Raw genomic sequence first — 16,997 nt, 5'->3', positions numbered from 1 at the left:
TACTTGGAAGTCGAATCTCAGTCCATTTTTATTGGATGCCCTGAAGAGATATATGAGCTGAGTCTCCAGATCCTAAATTTGATATATATATATATGTCATGTGGCTGGCTCTGTTGAACGATTTGGCAGATAACCGAATTAGGCTTTTTATTTTATTTTATTTCTTTTCTTTTCTTTAATCTGCTAAGATGGTGGTAATAAGTATGAAACATACTTGGAATTGAACACTTTGACCCAGATCAAGAAACATGGGCATGAAGTTTAAGTGTACTCTTTAAGTATTGAACTCTGGTAATCTTTTTAATCCTTATGAAAAATAGGCTTTCAGTACTTTTTGGCCAACCTTTGATAGACTGATTAATACTTTGGGGTTATTGTAACTGAAAGGTTTTTCTTCCCTGGTATATAGTTGTACTGATGCTGAAACTTTTCTTTTGTAGTTTTATCATCTTCGTTTTGTGGCTCTTTTTTTGTGTGGTTGTGGTAGAGAAATCATCTGGGATTGTTGATGAAGTAAAGGTGCTATATTTAAAAAACTAACCATTTTAATCTTGTACAGGAACGGATGCTGCAAGTACGTCTGCTCAGGGTTCAGAAGGTGGTGCAGCTGATAATAATTTGAGGCAACATCAAATCAGACTCCAAGCTGCTGCCGCTGCTGCTGCAGTATATGAGAAATCTTTTGTTTATCCTTCTGTGAATGCTTCTGCATGGTATGAAATTGTTTATTTTCATTGTGAGCATTAAAAACTTAGTTACTCTGTTGAGTTGCATGGTTGCTTCACTTGTTTTGGTTCAACTCCATTTTTGCATATAGAGGTAAAATAATTACATACCTTAGAACTTTTTGATTGAGTTAATTAGAAACTTAGAAGACAACCACCATTTATTTATGTTTTGGTGTAGTTCCATTAATTGTACTGACTCAGTGTGGTGCTGTTAATGGAGTGAACCTTTGAAGGCACAGTTGTGGGTCCCCATGCTAACTTTGAAAATACACCCAGCATAAGGATTCTGCTTTTGCCTGAGACATGATGAGAAAGTGAGAAACTAAATCCCTCCTGCTGATAAGTTATGTCGAAGATTCTATCTTTCTGAAAAATGTTTCCATGAGAAAGCTTTTCTCTTCTTCCTTTTTTTTGTTTGGGAGAGGGGGCGTCATAAATGTGTGAGCAAGCTGAAATGTGGATTGCCAGTCCAAAGGAAGTGCCATTATAAATATAAGGAGGCTTGAAGCAGTTATCAATGCACAAAATTTGGCTTTCAAAGGTTGCTTTGAATTTAATTTTATTTGTTATAAAATAACAACATAAGAAGAACCCCAAGGACCTAGCTTAGTTGGCAAACACCAACACCTCATAATTAAGAGGACATGAGTTCAAATCTCCTTGGGGAATATCCAAAAAAATTTATAAAATAGCAGACTAACTATCAAGGGAAGCAGCAATTTCAGGAGTTTTGGGATTAGTTACTATTTTTCCTTTTAATATTCAAGAAGAGACTAGAAAGGATATCTTGGGAAAGCCCAGATATCGATTTAGTTAGTTTTCTATTTGAGGTGGGCAGCCCTATGGATGGCATTGCTGAAGGTGGGGCTGCTTTTCCTTTTTTGTTTTTTGTAATGCCTGAGAATGCCCAGGTTCATTTTGTAATATCTTTTTTTTTATTTAATATATTGATTCTGATACCTAGCGAAAAAGAGAGTGTACAAGTTATGGTGGTCCAGTTCGTCATTTGATTATCAGTAATTGTACTTGTTTCAGCATTTGTGATGTCAATGACTTACTGGCATGAGATTTCTCACCTACACATGGTTGTTGGGATGTTGGGATGTCAGAGTGGTTCTATTTATGTTTATGAGCCTTGGAATTAATCCAAGGTTTTACAGTATGGTATTATCATTAAAAGAAAACAAGGTTTCAAATATTATAAGCTTTTAGGGTTTGGGGTGCGGAAATAGCATAGAATTTAAATATCTTTCGGAGTGTGTGTCCGCCAAGGTGACCAATTCGGATATCTGGGGTCTGTCATACACAAAGAAGGTGACATAGATGATGATGTTTCACAAAGAATTAAAGTGGGATGGATGAAGTGGAGAGGTGTGACCGGCACATTCCTTTAAAGCGTAAAGGAAAGTTCAACATGACTGTTTGTCCGACCTGCTATGATGTATGGGGCGGAATGTTGGGCAGTTAAGAAGTGTCATATAGCAAAGCTATGTATTGCAGAGATGAGGATGTTAAGATGGATGTGTGGCAAAACTAGGAAGGATAAAGTGAGGAACGAATGTATTAGAGCTGATGTGGGAGTTGCCCCGATCGCCGAAAAGCTTGGACAATGTCATCTGAGGTGATTTGGCCTTGTGCAACGGAGGCTTGGGGATGCCCTAGTAAGGAGGAATGATCAGATTCTGATTGAAGGAGTTGAAAGATCTAGCGGCAGACCTAAAATGATCATAAGTGAGGTTGTGAATAATGACATGCATGGTCTGGGTCTTGTGCTAAGTATGACCTCAGATAGAGTCTATTGGAGGGCAAGGATCCATGTTGTTGACACCATGTAGCTGGGATTTTTCCTGATGTTATGGGCTATCCTCTTTCCTCCTCTTTTTTTTTTTTCATTTTCCATTTCTCACCTTTTTATCTCATTTTTTCTTCTTTATTTTGCATTACTATTATTTTCCTTTTCTTTGTGAGGACCTCAGTTTTTCCCTACGTTGTTTTGAAAGGATCCATGTAGCCGACCCATTTAGTTGGGATGAGGCTGAGTTGTTGTTGTTGGTGGAGTGTGTTCTCGAAGGGAAGCAATTAGGTTTTCAGCAATGTTGTATGAAAATTTTAGGCGGTTGTAAATAAAGAGAGAGAAAGAGAGAAAGAGAGATTGAGGGAGAGCAAGAGAATAGCTGCTCACTCTTAACGTGAGAGAGCCCCAACTAAATAATATATATAAGGGTAAGGTTACATCACAAGTGCAAAAAGGGAAGAAAAGAGACAAAAATAAGCTGCCTCGGAATTAGCATCAGTCCCTCTGATGCTAATCCCAAGAGGGATATATTCTAACACTTCCCCTCAAGATGGAGCATATATATCAATCGTGCCCAACTTGTTACAAATATAGTCAACCCTTCCACTTCCTAGAGATTTAATAAAGATATCTGCAAGTTGCTCTTTTGTCTTGACATATTTTGTAGAAATTAACCCTTGCTGTAGATTTTCCTACACAAAGTGACAGTCTACCTCAATGTGCTTAGTCCTCTCATAAAATACTGGATTTGAGGCAATTTGTACCGCTGCTTGGTTAGCACACCACAACTGCATAGGGGATGAATCTTCAAATCCAAGTTCCTTTTATAGCATCTTCATCCACACCAGGTCACAAGTTGTATGTGCCATGGCTCGATATTTTGACTCTGCACTTGACCTAGCCACTACACTACGTTTCTTACTTTTCCATGATACAAGGTTCCCTCCAACAAATATGCAATAACCTGTAGTTGATGTCCTATCAATAGGTGATCCAGCCCAATCTGCATCTGAAAACCTTTAATCCGTCTATGTCCATGATTAGTATACACAATCCATGTCCCGGAGCCTTTTTGAGATACCTCAAAATCTGGATAACAACATCCCAATGAGAAGTTCAAGCAGATGATAAGAATTGACTTACAACATTCACCGAAAAGAAAAGGCAATATCAGGTCGAGTAAAAGTCAAATAATTCAGCCTACCCACCTATCTTCGATATTTCTGTAGATCATTAAGAGCATCTCCCCCTTCAGCAACAAGCTTGACATTGGGATCCATAGGATTATCAAGAGGCCTACACCCTAGCATCCCAGTCTCTGTGAGCAAATCAAGAGTATACTTTCGCTGTAAGAAATAGAAATTGCAAAGAGAGAGTGAGAGACAGAGGAGAGAGTTCGTGAGACAGAGAGACGCAGTTTCGGTAACTCTCGGCCTTCAGTAGAGAGGAGAGTTTGTGAGTGCAGTTCCGGCAACTCTCAGCCTTCAGGAGAGAATTCTTCACTTCTTCGAACCCTTCCGACAACCTCTTCAAGTAGTATGTAATTTTTTTAGTTCTTCTTCTTCTTCTCCTCCCAGTCTTCCGGCTACTCTCTCCTTCAGTTCAGTTCTTCCTCTTCAGTTCTTCTTCTTCTTAAGTTCTTCTCACTTCTTCGTCTTCTTCACTTCTAACAACTCTCTCCTTCAGTTCTTCTTCTCTCTTCTTCGTCTTCTTAACTTCTTCTTCTTGCCTTGCAGTTGCAGGCTTGCACAGTCACCAAGAGGGGTTTGTTTTCTTTTTTTCTTCTTCTTGTTTTGCAGTTGCAGGCTTGCACACAGTCACAGACCTCCCTTTTTTTTTCTTCTTCTTGCCTTGCACACAGCCAAACACACACACAAAGAAAGGGAGAGAGCCGAGAGACAGAGAGAGGGGGGGGGATTTATTACAGCCAGTAGTCCGCCACACACACACACACGCACACGCACACGCACACACACAGAGAGCAATATTTTTGTTTGGTAAGGCAACACTTTCATGAATTAAACCATAGTAGATTAGTAGTACACTTTCATGTTGATTTTAGATGTTATAGGGTATATATTATAGCATACTAAATGACATTAAAAATAGAGAAAATAAAAAATAAAACATGGTCGACATGATCCATGGCGGGCGACTTGTTGACATATAGATTAGACACCCCTCCACCGACTTGGATCGCCGTGACGATGTGACAACTTTGCTCTTGAGAAGCCTTTTTCTGATTATACCGAGCATATTCCTCCTTTGTCATGGTCAAGGTCACACGACGCCCCTCAAAATGCAGAACGGTGAGGCTGGTTCAGTGTTAACTGCGTTGGCAACCTTTGGTTGAGGAGGTTTACCATGAGGCTTCCAACAGAAACATTGGATATGACCAGGTTTGCCACAATGATGGCACGTCTTCACAGGGCCAGATTTGTCAGATGAGACCTGTGCACCAGGCGGATCAGATGTACCAGAAGTCTGACTTTTACCAGTGCCACGACCTCCTCCACTGCCACTACCAACAAGTGCACTACTATCACCAAATGTAGAATCACGGGTAGTTTCTCAAGATACGCGTCGAGAGAAAGTGTTTGCAAGAGAAGGAACATTGTCGCCACCAAGGATCTGAGATCAGACAGAATCAAATTCTGGTCTCAAGCTACCCAGAAAACTCATAACCGCCAACGGCTCATGTTGATTATGCATCTGTGTTACATCAGATGTAATGGGGAGCAGAGAATTTAACTCCTCATACATCTGTTTAAAATCAGCAAAGTGCTGTGTAAGAGGACGTCCCTTCCGATCCACGCGATAAAACTCTTGGGATAACTCATAGGTTGGAGAAAGATTATTATGGCCTGAATGTAACACAGCCAAATAATCCTACTGCTCCTAATGTAGCTCTAGATAGGAGAGGGATCCTACTAGAGGCCAAGCAACAAGATCTAAAAGGGGCTGCTGGTTCGAATGGGCAGAATTAGGGTTTTAGGTCAATTTCTAGGATTAGGGTAGGGTAATGAGAATGTAGTTTATATGATAAAACTAGGCATGTTTTAGGGAGTTTAAGGAGCTAAGTTTGGTTAGGTTTTAGTAAGATTTTAAATTTCAGAGGGTTTGGGTTTAGGGTTTTGGGAAATAGAAAAGGGAATGAAATTAGGGTTTGGGATGGGATTTTGGGGCAGGGCTTTGGATCAAGTGTAGGGGCAATGGGAGAAAGGTTCGAACCAAGTTTGGGCTGGTTCTGATGGCCAGATTAGGCTGTGGAAATTGTAGGGTTTGTGGGGCTTTAATGGAGGTCAGGGGATTTAGGTTTTACTGGTGGGAAGGGGCTGAGAGCAAGGATCGAGTGAAGGGGGTGATGGGGGAGGTTGTAGACAATGTTTGAATGAAAATTAATGAAGAAACAAGGCTGGACAGAGGTGAACTTACTGGAATTTGCAGGTCTTCAATGGCAGCAACTGAGAACTTAGAAGGATAGAACTACCTTCAAACTTGGGGATCCTCCCGGCCGTCACGGCGCAAGGAGTCGTAGGAAATCCACCTACCCTTTCTTCTTTGATAGAGCCTCAAGGCAAACACTCACAAGGAGCAGCAGCAGCAACAATGGCAGCAGCACAAATTCTGGTTTTTTTAAATTAATCAACTGAGGGGGAGCCTCCCACGAAATTTACTTTTATGATAAAAGGCCAATGGCCAAATCCTAGTCTAAGCAAAACACTCCCTCACTAAATCGTGGAGGGGTGTGGACTTAATAAAACAACTTAAAAACTTAAAGTAAAAAGACCTAATTGTCTCTAAGAACTTAAAATAAGACTTGATAAAAATCACTTAAATTGAACCTGGTTTGAAGTGGTTCAATTTAAGTTTACAAATAAGCTGAAATTAAAACTAAGTATGGAAAATACTAAAATGCAAACCTAAACTACGGCTCCCGAACTAAGCCCTAATTTCAGGACTGCTTCTTCTTCTTCTTCTTCCTTCGAGTGTGAGCACTTGGTGCTGCATCAACTCTCCTCGACTTGAAAACATTCATCTCTGATGAATGGCTGGTGGTCATGGAATGGTCATTCAAATCAGGGTCAAGCTTCTTAAGATCATCTTCAGCGGGTGGCTCGAACTTGTAAGAGGACAGCAGCTCTTTGATGGGCGGGGAAGGCTGGACTTCCAGCTGGGTAGCAGCCTCTTGAATCATCACATGAATACCTCTTGTATCATTACCCAAGTCATTGTAGTAATTAGCCACATCATCATTATCATTGGCAGGATAAGAATTTAGGCCCTTTTCTTCATCATCATCGTGGGCTTCTTCCTTTTCAGCACGGTGATGGTCTTCTTTATGTGTGGGCAGTCCTTAGCAATATGTTCCTTCTCCTGATAGTAGAAACAAGTGAATGGTTTATTACGTCCCATAGGAGCTCTTCCCTTATCATCAGCACGTGGGGAAGCAGTAGAACGAAAGGTGCTTCCTATAGAGGGACCCTGTTGGGAGGTGCTAGCGCCGGTGTAACTTGGCTTGGAAGTAGAACTCAGCTGTTTACTTGAAGTCAGTAGCTCCTCTGCCTTCAAGGCCTTCTCAAAGCAATCCCGGATGTCTGTAACTTTGACCACATCAATTGCTCTGTGTATCTCACTTGTCAAACTCAACCTGAATCGTGAAAGCATCTGGATGCCCTCCTCTCTAATGCCATTGTGAGAAGAAAGTGCATCAAACCTCTTCATGTACTTAGATACAGTCATGGTTCCGTGGCATAGGGTGTTGAATTGATCTTGTAACTGAGACCTGAAGTGCCTTGGCAAGTACTTCTTACTTAGGTCGTATTTCATGTCCTTCCAAGTACGGGGTCCTGTTCCATCAAAGTCCATCTCCCTTTCAGTGGTCCTCCACCACTCACATGTTGGTACAAGTTTAGTACGGACTAGCTTCATCTTCCTTTCTTCAGACAAATCATACCAGTCAAAGTAATCATCCAGGGCTATAAGCCAGTCATAAAATACTTGAGGGTCATGATCACCATCGAATTCTTTCAGTTTAAGCTTCACCTTTTGATTGTCGGTGTGTTGACGATTAGGACCTTGATCTCCAGTGAAGTAGGATCTCTTGTACTCCACAAAAATGGGCTGGTGACCTCTATTTCTGTCCCGGTCTTCTCTATCTGTCTCTGTAGCCTCTGTTTCGATCTCTGTATTCCCGAGAAGGCTCATGGTTACCTCTGGTTCTGTCCTGACGATCTCTGTACTGATCTCTATCATCTCTAAGTTTATCCCTGTGATCTCTGGATCCATCTCTGTGACCTCTGTATATAAATCTGGGATTCCCATATCTGTCAGACAGTCTCTGTACCACCGAATTGAGCTGGTACCTGTCTTCAACTATGGGTAAGTTGCTGTCTCTGTCAGGGGGGACTCTCTGTTCTTTCAATTGTTGCAATCTAGCCATGATTGCATCAGCTGTAGCCTTCTGGGCTTCAGTTGCAGCCCTTTGTTCAGCAACAAGCTTCTGGAACATCTCGAGCATTGCAGCCATGGGTTCAGCCATGGGCTTTGATACCACTTAATGTAGCTCTAGATAGGAGAAGGATCCTACCAAAGGCCAAGCAACAGGATCTAAAAGGGGCTGCTGGTTCAAATGGGCAGAATTAGGGTTTTAGGTCAATTTTTGGGGTTAGGGTAGGGTAATGAAAATGTACTTTATAGATAAAACTAGGCAGGTTTTAGGGAGTTTAATGAGCTAGATTTGGTTAGGTTTGAGTAAGATTTTAAATTTCAGAAAATTTAGGGTTAGGGTTTCGGGTTTTGGGAAATAGAAAAGGGAATGAAATTAGGGTTTGGGATGGGATTTTGGGGCAGGTATTTGGATTGAGTGTAGGGGACAGTGGGAGGGAGGTTTGAACCAAGTTTGGGCTGGTTCTGATGGCTAGATTAACTTTTAGGGTTTGTGGGGCTTTAATGGAGGTTAGGAGATTTAGGTTTTAGTGGTGGGAAGGGGTTGAGAGCAAGGATCAAGTGAAGGGGTGATGGGGGAAGGCTGTAGACAATGTTTGAATGAAAATTAATGAAGAAACAAGGCTGGACAGAGGTAAACTTACTGGAAGTTGCAGGTCTTCAATGGCAGCATCTGAGAACTTAGAAGGATAGAACCACCTTCAAACTTAGGGATCCTCCCGGCCGTCACGGCGCAAGGAGTCATAGGAAATCCACCTACTCTTTCTTCCTTGATAGAACCACAAGGATCAGCAGCAGCAACAATGGCAGTAGCACAAATTCTGTTTTTCAAAATTAATCAATTGTGGGGTGCCTCCCACAAAATTTACTTTTATAATAAAAGGCCAATGGCCAAATCCTAGTCTAAGCAAAATACTCCCACACTAAATCGTGGAGGGGGTGGGGACTTAATAAAACAACTTAAAAACTTAAAGTAAAAACACCTAATTGTTCCTAACAACTTAAAATAAAAGACTTAATAAAAATCACTTAAATTGAATGTGGTTTGAAGCGGTTCAATTTTAGTTTACAAATAAGCTGGAATAAAAAGTATGGAAATAACTAAAATGCAAACCTAAATTACGGCTCCCAAACTAAGCCCTAATTTCAGGGCTGCTGCTTCTTCTTCTTCTTCTTCAGGTGTGGGCACTTGGTGCTGCATCAGCTCCTTTACTGTATCAATTTGAATCACAAGATCAACTATATTACTGTCCATTGAATTCAGCATCTGTCCCAAAATACGGGCATCAACAGTCTCCCATGTCTCCTCATCAGTACTCGCAGGTTTCGTCCCTGTCAAGTGATTCTTATCACTTTCTACCTGTGAGAACTAGAGATACAATTTTCTGCCATTGCTGAAAATTGTTACTACCTTCCAACTTCTTGGAAGTAAGATAAGTGGATGAAGATGACACTACCTCAATTACAATCTTCGCATCCTTCTGCGCTTCACCCATCTCAATCAGCACTAAGTATGCAACCAAGCAAATAGCACCAAACAGAGAGCATAAAAAATCGAACCAGAAAATACTAAAACCAAACCAGCAAACACCAGTATCAATTAAAAACCAGAGAGCACCAAAAATCGAACCAGCAAATACCAAAACCAAACCAGCAAACAACCAGCCCCCAATATCGATTAAAAATCAGTCTGAAATTGTCAATCTTCACTAACCAGCAACATCGACCAGAGATGTCGATCTGAAACAGTCAATCTTCACCAAAAAATAATTAAAAGAACTACCGAACCTGAAAATCAGCGACTAGTTTTAATCATCTATGCCTTCAAGTCATCAATAAAGTCTTCAAGCCTTCGTAGAATTAGGGGTGAGAACACCCCTTCTTCATGAAAGAAACCGCAAGCCTTCCCTTGTATTGATTTCAGTTATTTTTTTTTTAAAATACAATAAGAGGAAGGGAAAAGGAGAAAAAAGAGAAGAGAAACATTTATTTACAGATCAACCCACTCTGATACCATGGAGAGAGAGAGAGAGAGAGAGAGAGAGTTTGGAGTGTATTTTGGGAAAGGGAGAAATTAGGTTTTCAGCAATGATGAATGAAATTTTTAGGGCTGAATCATAAAGGTATCAAATTTTGGTCTGAATGATCTAAATTATTTTTTTTTGACCAGGGGACTAATTAAAATTTTCAATCATTTGGTCTAGGTGCATGCTTTTTGCTGATGACATTGTGTTGATGGATAAGACAAAAGCTGGAATTAACGCCAAATTGGAGTTATGGAGATCAATCTTGGAAGCCAAAGGTTTTAAGATAAGTAGAACAAGACGGAGTAAATGGTGTGTAACTCCAGTAACTCCGGGACAGATAATGAGGGGGTGAAAGTTGATGAGATAGAGATTCCGCAAAGTGATAATTTTTGGTATCTAGGATCAATCATCAGTAAGAAGGTGCTGTCCCACAAAGAATTAAAGTAGGATGGATGGAGTGGAGAGGTGCATCCGAAGTGTTATGTGATCAAGGGATTCCTTTGAAGCTTAAAGGAAAATTTTACAGGATAGTCATAAGACCAGCTATGATATATGGCACGAAGTGTTGGGCTGTTAATAAATGTCGTCATGCGACCAGCTATGATATATGGCACGGAGTGTTGGGCTGTTAATAAATGTCTATAGATGAGCTAAGTGCAGCGGAGATGAGCATGTTGAGATGGATGAGTGGCAAAACCAGGAAGAATAAATTAAGGAATGATCATATTAGAGCTGATTTGGGAGTAGCCCGATAAGCTTCGAGAAAGTCGTCTGAGGTGGCATGTCCATGTTCAGTGGAAGCCTTCGAATGCCTAAGTTTGGAGGACTGACTTGACTCAAATTGAAAGTACTAAAAGAGCTAGGGGCAGGCCTAAAATGACCATTGGAGAAGTGGTGAGGAAAGACATGCATAATCTAGGTCTTGTTTCAAGTATGATGTCAAATAGGGCTGATTGGAGGGCAAGGATCCGTGTAGGCGACCCAGAAAGAGAGAAGATAGGGAAGAGAGAGGAGAAAGAAGGGAGAGAAGACAGGTAATGTTTGCTACTGTTTCACCTAAAAGCTTGAACTGTTAGGGAAGGGCAATGTCGATATATACATCAACACTCCCTCGCATGTGCAGGCCAAGATCCCATGGTCCTTGAACAGTTAGAATATGTAAAAGGTTTGATTATAGTTGGGAAACAATGATTTGCAGCTGAACAAGGAAGAAGAAAGGAAGAAGAGAAGAGAAGAGAGGGAGAAGAAGAGAGATGAGAGAATCGTGAGTGTTAGGAGTTATGTCTCCTAACACTTATTTACTTCATTAATAAACTCTTCAGGAATTACAAAGGCCTCTCTAGGGAGGTAAAAGATAAAAAGAAATAAAAGGATAAAATTACAACTCTATGTGACATAATAAAAACAGTGACTAATGTACCCCTAATACATAAACTCTTAACACTCCCCCTCAAGCTGGAGAATAAATGTCTTACATTCCCAACTTGCATAAAAGAGTACTAAACTGGTTCGGAATTGAGACCCTTGGTGAAAACGTCTGCCAGTTGATCACCGCTCTTCACAAATGGAGTACAAATGCAACCTGAATCTAGCTTCTCTTTGATGAAGTGCCTATCAACTTCAATGTGCTTTGTTCGGTCATGTTGCATGGGGTTATGCGCAATACTTATAGCAGCCTTGTTATCACAGTAGAGCCGCATGGGTCCCTCATGGTCAGACCCCAATTCTTGAACCAATCGCCTCAACCATATGAGTTCACACACCCTATAAGCCACGACTCTAAATTCAGCCTCCATGCTGGATTTAGCAACAACTGGTTGTTTCTTACTTCTCCATGTAACAAGATTACCACCCATAAGGGTACAGTAACTGGATGTAGATCGTTTGTCAAAAATAGAACCAGCCCAATCTGCATCAGTTGAAGAAGGCTATAGACTTAAAGAAGGTAACATCTTTGGAGAGAAAGCGCCTTCGTGAAGAGGGATGGTAGCACTTATACCCCTTGGTAGAGGAGGACTAACCGAGGAAAAGACATTTGAGTGCCTTGGGGACCTAGCAAATTTATTGACATGGACATAGCAGACAGACCCAAATACCTTGGGAGGAAGAGGAATGGTAGATGTTTGAGGAAGAAGAGTTCCCAGGGGGGATTTGGAGCCAAGAAGCAGAGTTGGCATCCGATTGATAAGAAAGGTAGCAACAAGAAGAGCATCAGACCAAAAAGTCTTTGGAACATGCATGCCAAAAAGAACTCCTAGTAACCTCTAACAGATGGCAGTTTTTTCTCTCAGCTACTCCATTCTGTTGAGGTGTATCAATGCATGCAATTTGGTGGATAATGCCATTATCAATAAAAAACTGTTGGAGCCCCCCATACATGTACTCCCCCCCTTTATCGGAACTGACTATCTAGATACGGATACCAAATTGAGTAAAATTAATTGATAGAAATTCTTGAAAGCATCATAAACATCGCTCTTTTGTTTCATTAAAAAGGTCCAAGTAGTCCGGGAATAGTCATAAACAAATGAAACAAAAAAAGGGTATCCAGACAAAGAGGTAGTGGGAGATGGTCCCCAAACATCAGAATGCACAATATTAAAAGGAACAGTGGATTTATTACCATGATAGGGATAAGAAGTGCGACAATGTTTAGCAAAAATACATGGTTTACACTGAAAACTTGAGAAGAAGAAGTAAACAAATGAGGCAACTGTTGCCTCATATCAACAAAAGATGGATGGCCAAAACGTTGATGCCAAAGCTTCACGGAATCCATAGTACTGTTGTTAGTCTGGCCACAAGCATAGGACTGAGCAGTAGGCAAAATGGGCAAAACAGGTGTCTGGGGCTCAAGCAAGTAGAGTCCCTTCTCCGCACGTCCATTGCCAATAACTCTCTTCGTCACCAAATCCTGAAAAAGACAATGAGAAGGAAAGAAAGTGACACAACAGTTCAAGGATTTAGTTAGATGACTCATAGATAGTAGTTAGGGACATGAATGACAGAATCAAGAGAAATAGAAGAAGTGACTTAAACATTACCCTTACTAGAGATAGGGGAAAGAGAGCCATCTACAACTCTAACCTTATCTCTACCAGAGCAAATAGAATAAGAGTCATAACACTGAAACATACCAGTCATATGATCGGTGGCACCAGAGTCCATTACCCAAGCGGGAGCAGTGAAGGGGGCAGATGTAGAGGCTTGTAAGGCTAAGGCTGGATCTAGCTCTACAGGATCAGTAGAAGAATGGCCAAGTCAGGACATCATCCAACGTAATGCTGCAATATCCTCTCTGGAGAGAGAATCAGGATCAGTCTGAGGTCCAGGTGACTCAGTATCAGTTGTCACAGAATGAGCTCTAGCTCCCGTACCTCCTCGGGTACCAGATGATTTACCATACACACTAGGAGGCTGCCCATGAAGGGCCTAACACCTGTCCTTAGTATGGCCCAATTTTCCACAATGATCACATTTAAATCTATCTCGGTGATCTTCCAGGTTTGGCCCTTGGCCTTTCCCTCCTCCTCTCCAGTCTCGGTGGGAACTAGAAACAAGAGTAGATCTCTCCAATGAGGGAGCAGTGTCCATGGATCCTCTTCTAGTTTCCTCACTTTGCAAGTAGTTACACACTTCATCCAGAGATGGAAGGGAGGGGGGGACCTCCCTAAGATTTGCAAGCGAAGAGGCTCATATTTTGGTTTAAGACCACCAAGCAAAATAAGGATTCTTTCCTTTTCTTGTTTCTTGTAGACGTTGGCCTCATCCTCAGAATTGGATAGTTGGATATTACTGGGTGATCATATTCCTCCCACAAGCTAATAGTTGTGTTATAATAGTCGGATATGCTCCGATCACCCTGTTTCATATGGATGATTTTTTGGAGGATTTGATACACCTTTGTGGAATCACCAACTCTATCAAAAACTCTGGAGACACTGTCCCAAATATCCTTCGCAGTTTCCTTACTCATAAATCTCCTACCTACTTTGATTTCATGGAGAATATCAGCCAGGTCATAATAGTGAAGTTCTCAGTCTTCCACTTTAGATAGTTTGAATCAGTAGGAGCAGGCGCCTTGATGGAGCCAGTAATATATCCCAACTTTCCCCGACTGCGCAGGGACAACTTCACCGAACAAGACCAATCCAAGTAGTTCGTATTGTCAAGCTTCACAATGGAAAGTTGGGTGTTGGGGTCATCAAAAAAGGTCATGGTGGGAAGAGCACCACTTAAGCTGCCACTAGAAGCTCCCAAAGATCCACTGACACTAGAGTCATTCCCAGACATTGTACACAATGCCAAACACTTCAAAGAAACTCAATATAGAATGTTGCACAAATGGGGAGTAACCTCAGCCCAACCACAAGGAGAAAAAAACAGCAGGCAACAAGTAAACAGAGAGCAAATACTTGTTGAAGAACAAGCTAAACACTTCCAATAGTCAAAAAGGAGCAATCCATAGCATCCAAAGTCATACCAAAAAAGTGAATCTTCCTCTCACAGTAGCTAACGAACATTCAAGACATCACAACCTCAAGATAGAGCTTCAACAAGAAAAAACAACACTGCTGGCGCCTGGCGGTACATGTGCAGCATCGAAGATGAGAGCAGTGTTCTCCAATCTGCTCCCTTCACCAATCGAGCCCTTGGGGGCTTGAAAGAGGACCTCTAGGCGATTCAAATGAGTCCAGCCCCAAAGCAAACTAATCTGCCAATAGGCAGAATTGAAACAGAGAAGGGAAAGGCTGGCGGTAACTTTGGCAGCACCTGGGTTCAACTTCTAGGGTTTCAATCCATCATGCCAGGCAAGGAACTCCCTTCATTCACCAATGCTTTGAAGATTAGACCACTACCAACTTTACATGGTATGGTCTCTATGGAACCCTCTACCTTTCTAGGGTTCCAAAGAGAGGTAAAGAAGCAAGAAGAGCTGGGTCGACTCTCAACCCTTGCTCTGATACCAAGTTGTAAAAGGTTTGATTATAGTTGGGAAACAATGATTTGCAGCGGAACAAGGAAGAAGAAAGGAAGAAGAGAAGAGAAGAGAGGAAGAAGAAGAGGAGAGATGAGAGAATCGTGACTGTTAGGAGTTACGTCTCCTAACACCTATTTACTTCATTAATAAACTCTTTAGGAATTACAAAGGCCTCCCTGGGGAGGTAAAAAATAAAAAGAAATAAAAGGATAAAATTACAACTCCATGTGACTTATAATAAAAACAGTGATTAATGTACCACTAATACAAACTCTAAAATGAACATGGAGCTCATGTGGCACTGAGGGAGAAGAAATGTCAGAAAAACCTTCCGATGCACTTACCAGGAGTTGAACACTCGACCTCCCTGTTCTGATACCATGTTCGCTACCGTCTCACCTAAAACTTCGAATTGTTAGGGAAGGGCAGCCTCAATATATGCATGAACAGGTAACAACCTCAAATTTCAAAATAAACTAAACCAATTCTATTAATCAAAACCATTGGTTGGTGGGGGGGGGGGGGGGGAAGGGATGTCTAGCCATTACATGTAAAAGCTGTAAAAGTAAAAGAAAATCAAAGATTGACTCTAGCACTCTCTCCAATCATTGGCCACTGTTGGAGTCGTCCCTAGGTAATCAATTAACTTAATGATAAAAGAAATAAAAGACCCAACTGAATAGGAATCTCCCCTCCATCTCATGCTGTCTTGGAGAGTCATTCCTTAATTCAAACACTGTATAAAGATAACCCAACAGAAAAGGAAACCTTCTCCCAGCCACAGGCTGTGATTAGGTATCCTAATCTATCTTAACAACTTAATATATTCATTCACTATGGCCGGATTTATAGAGTCCTAATCCAGCCAAGCTATTACATTAAAATAAGAAGATAAAGCTTCTAAAAACCAGCCCACGGTTTCTGGTTTCTAGAAGAATCAGATCTGTACCATCTCTAGGACCAAGGCCATGCCAGAAATTGAAAGAAACCTGATCTAGACCAAATTGAAACAAACCGGTCCTGCATTGCAGTGTAGACAAGCTTGTCTTAGTCAAGAGGCCAAATATTTTTAAGCTTATTTTGTGCATATTTGAATCAATAAAAAATAAAACTCAAAACATCGTCAGAAGTCAGAACTACCCCAACATAAAGGCTTGGGGTTGATTAAATATATAGCCTAAAAGGGAGGGGAGAGGAAGGGAATATCCAAATTGCTTGCTTTTGTATTTTCATCCTTGTTTGGGCTAAATTTTGTTTGGTTGTAAGCATACATATATACAGCTAGTTTTGGTGTTGAATATTAGAAGAGCATATCTGATTATTTTCCTTTTAACTAGCAGGTCCCCAGGATATGCTGTACTTCCGCAGGTGTATCTGCCTTCAGCAGACTCCTCTAGTATGGATTCAACTGGAGAAAGAGCTTCTTTTGGACAGACACAACAGAACCAATTCACTATCCCCGGTGGTCTTCCTAACTATACTTTCATCGCTTTCCAAGAACCTGGTGCCAATTCCCCTTCTAGTGAAAGATTGGGCTGCAATAATGTACCTGTTTCACGTGTGGAAGTCCAGGAGAGATTTCTTCGGCATCAGATTGAGGTACAGTGACTTTTATGAGTGATATATTAGCATTCACGATCCAACTTCTAATTGCTTTCACACTTGGTATCTACCATGTGTGCTTAATTTCTTTTATCTAGTTGTGTTGTTTTCTTTATGCTGAATATGCTATCCCTATTTGGGGGGTCTTCATGGTAAAAACCGATTCTTTTGCTTTATTTGTTTGTGCAATTGGCAGGTCCTACAAAACCAGATGAAGCTTCTACAGCAACAAAAACCAGAAGAATCCATAAAAATGGGTCCCATCATGGCATCAGATAGCAGAGGAAAGGCTACTGCATCTTCATCATCAACCATTACTGACTGCAGTCGTGACGAAGAGAGTGAAGAGATTGATGATTAGTGAGATCATACTGAAAGGAGACACAGGCAAGGGAATAGAGAAAACTATGTGCCAA

General features: G+C 41.1%; 1 protein-coding gene across 1 annotated transcript in view; it reads left to right on the top strand.

Annotated features, from left to right (window-relative positions):
* The window catches only part of LOC122646834 (ERAD-associated E3 ubiquitin-protein ligase HRD1B-like), a 32,419-nt gene extending 15,446 nt beyond the window's left edge, over window positions 1–16,973 (top strand). The window contains exons 5-7 of the mRNA XM_043840443.1: window positions 560–713; window positions 16,320–16,578; window positions 16,778–16,973. Of these exons, the coding sequence (XP_043696378.1) occupies window positions 560–713; window positions 16,320–16,578; window positions 16,778–16,942 (578 nt within the window). The 3' untranslated portion in view covers window positions 16,943–16,973. The remainder of the gene's footprint in view (window positions 1–559; window positions 714–16,319; window positions 16,579–16,777) is intronic.
* Window positions 16,974–16,997: the final 24 nt, after the last annotated feature.

The sequence above is a fragment of the Telopea speciosissima genome, chromosome 11 (assembly GCF_018873765.1).
Source record: "Telopea speciosissima isolate NSW1024214 ecotype Mountain lineage chromosome 11, Tspe_v1, whole genome shotgun sequence".
In the NCBI taxonomy this organism is placed as follows: domain Eukaryota; kingdom Viridiplantae; phylum Streptophyta; class Magnoliopsida; order Proteales; family Proteaceae; genus Telopea; species Telopea speciosissima.
This window is presented reverse-complemented; position numbering and strand designations above follow the sequence as displayed.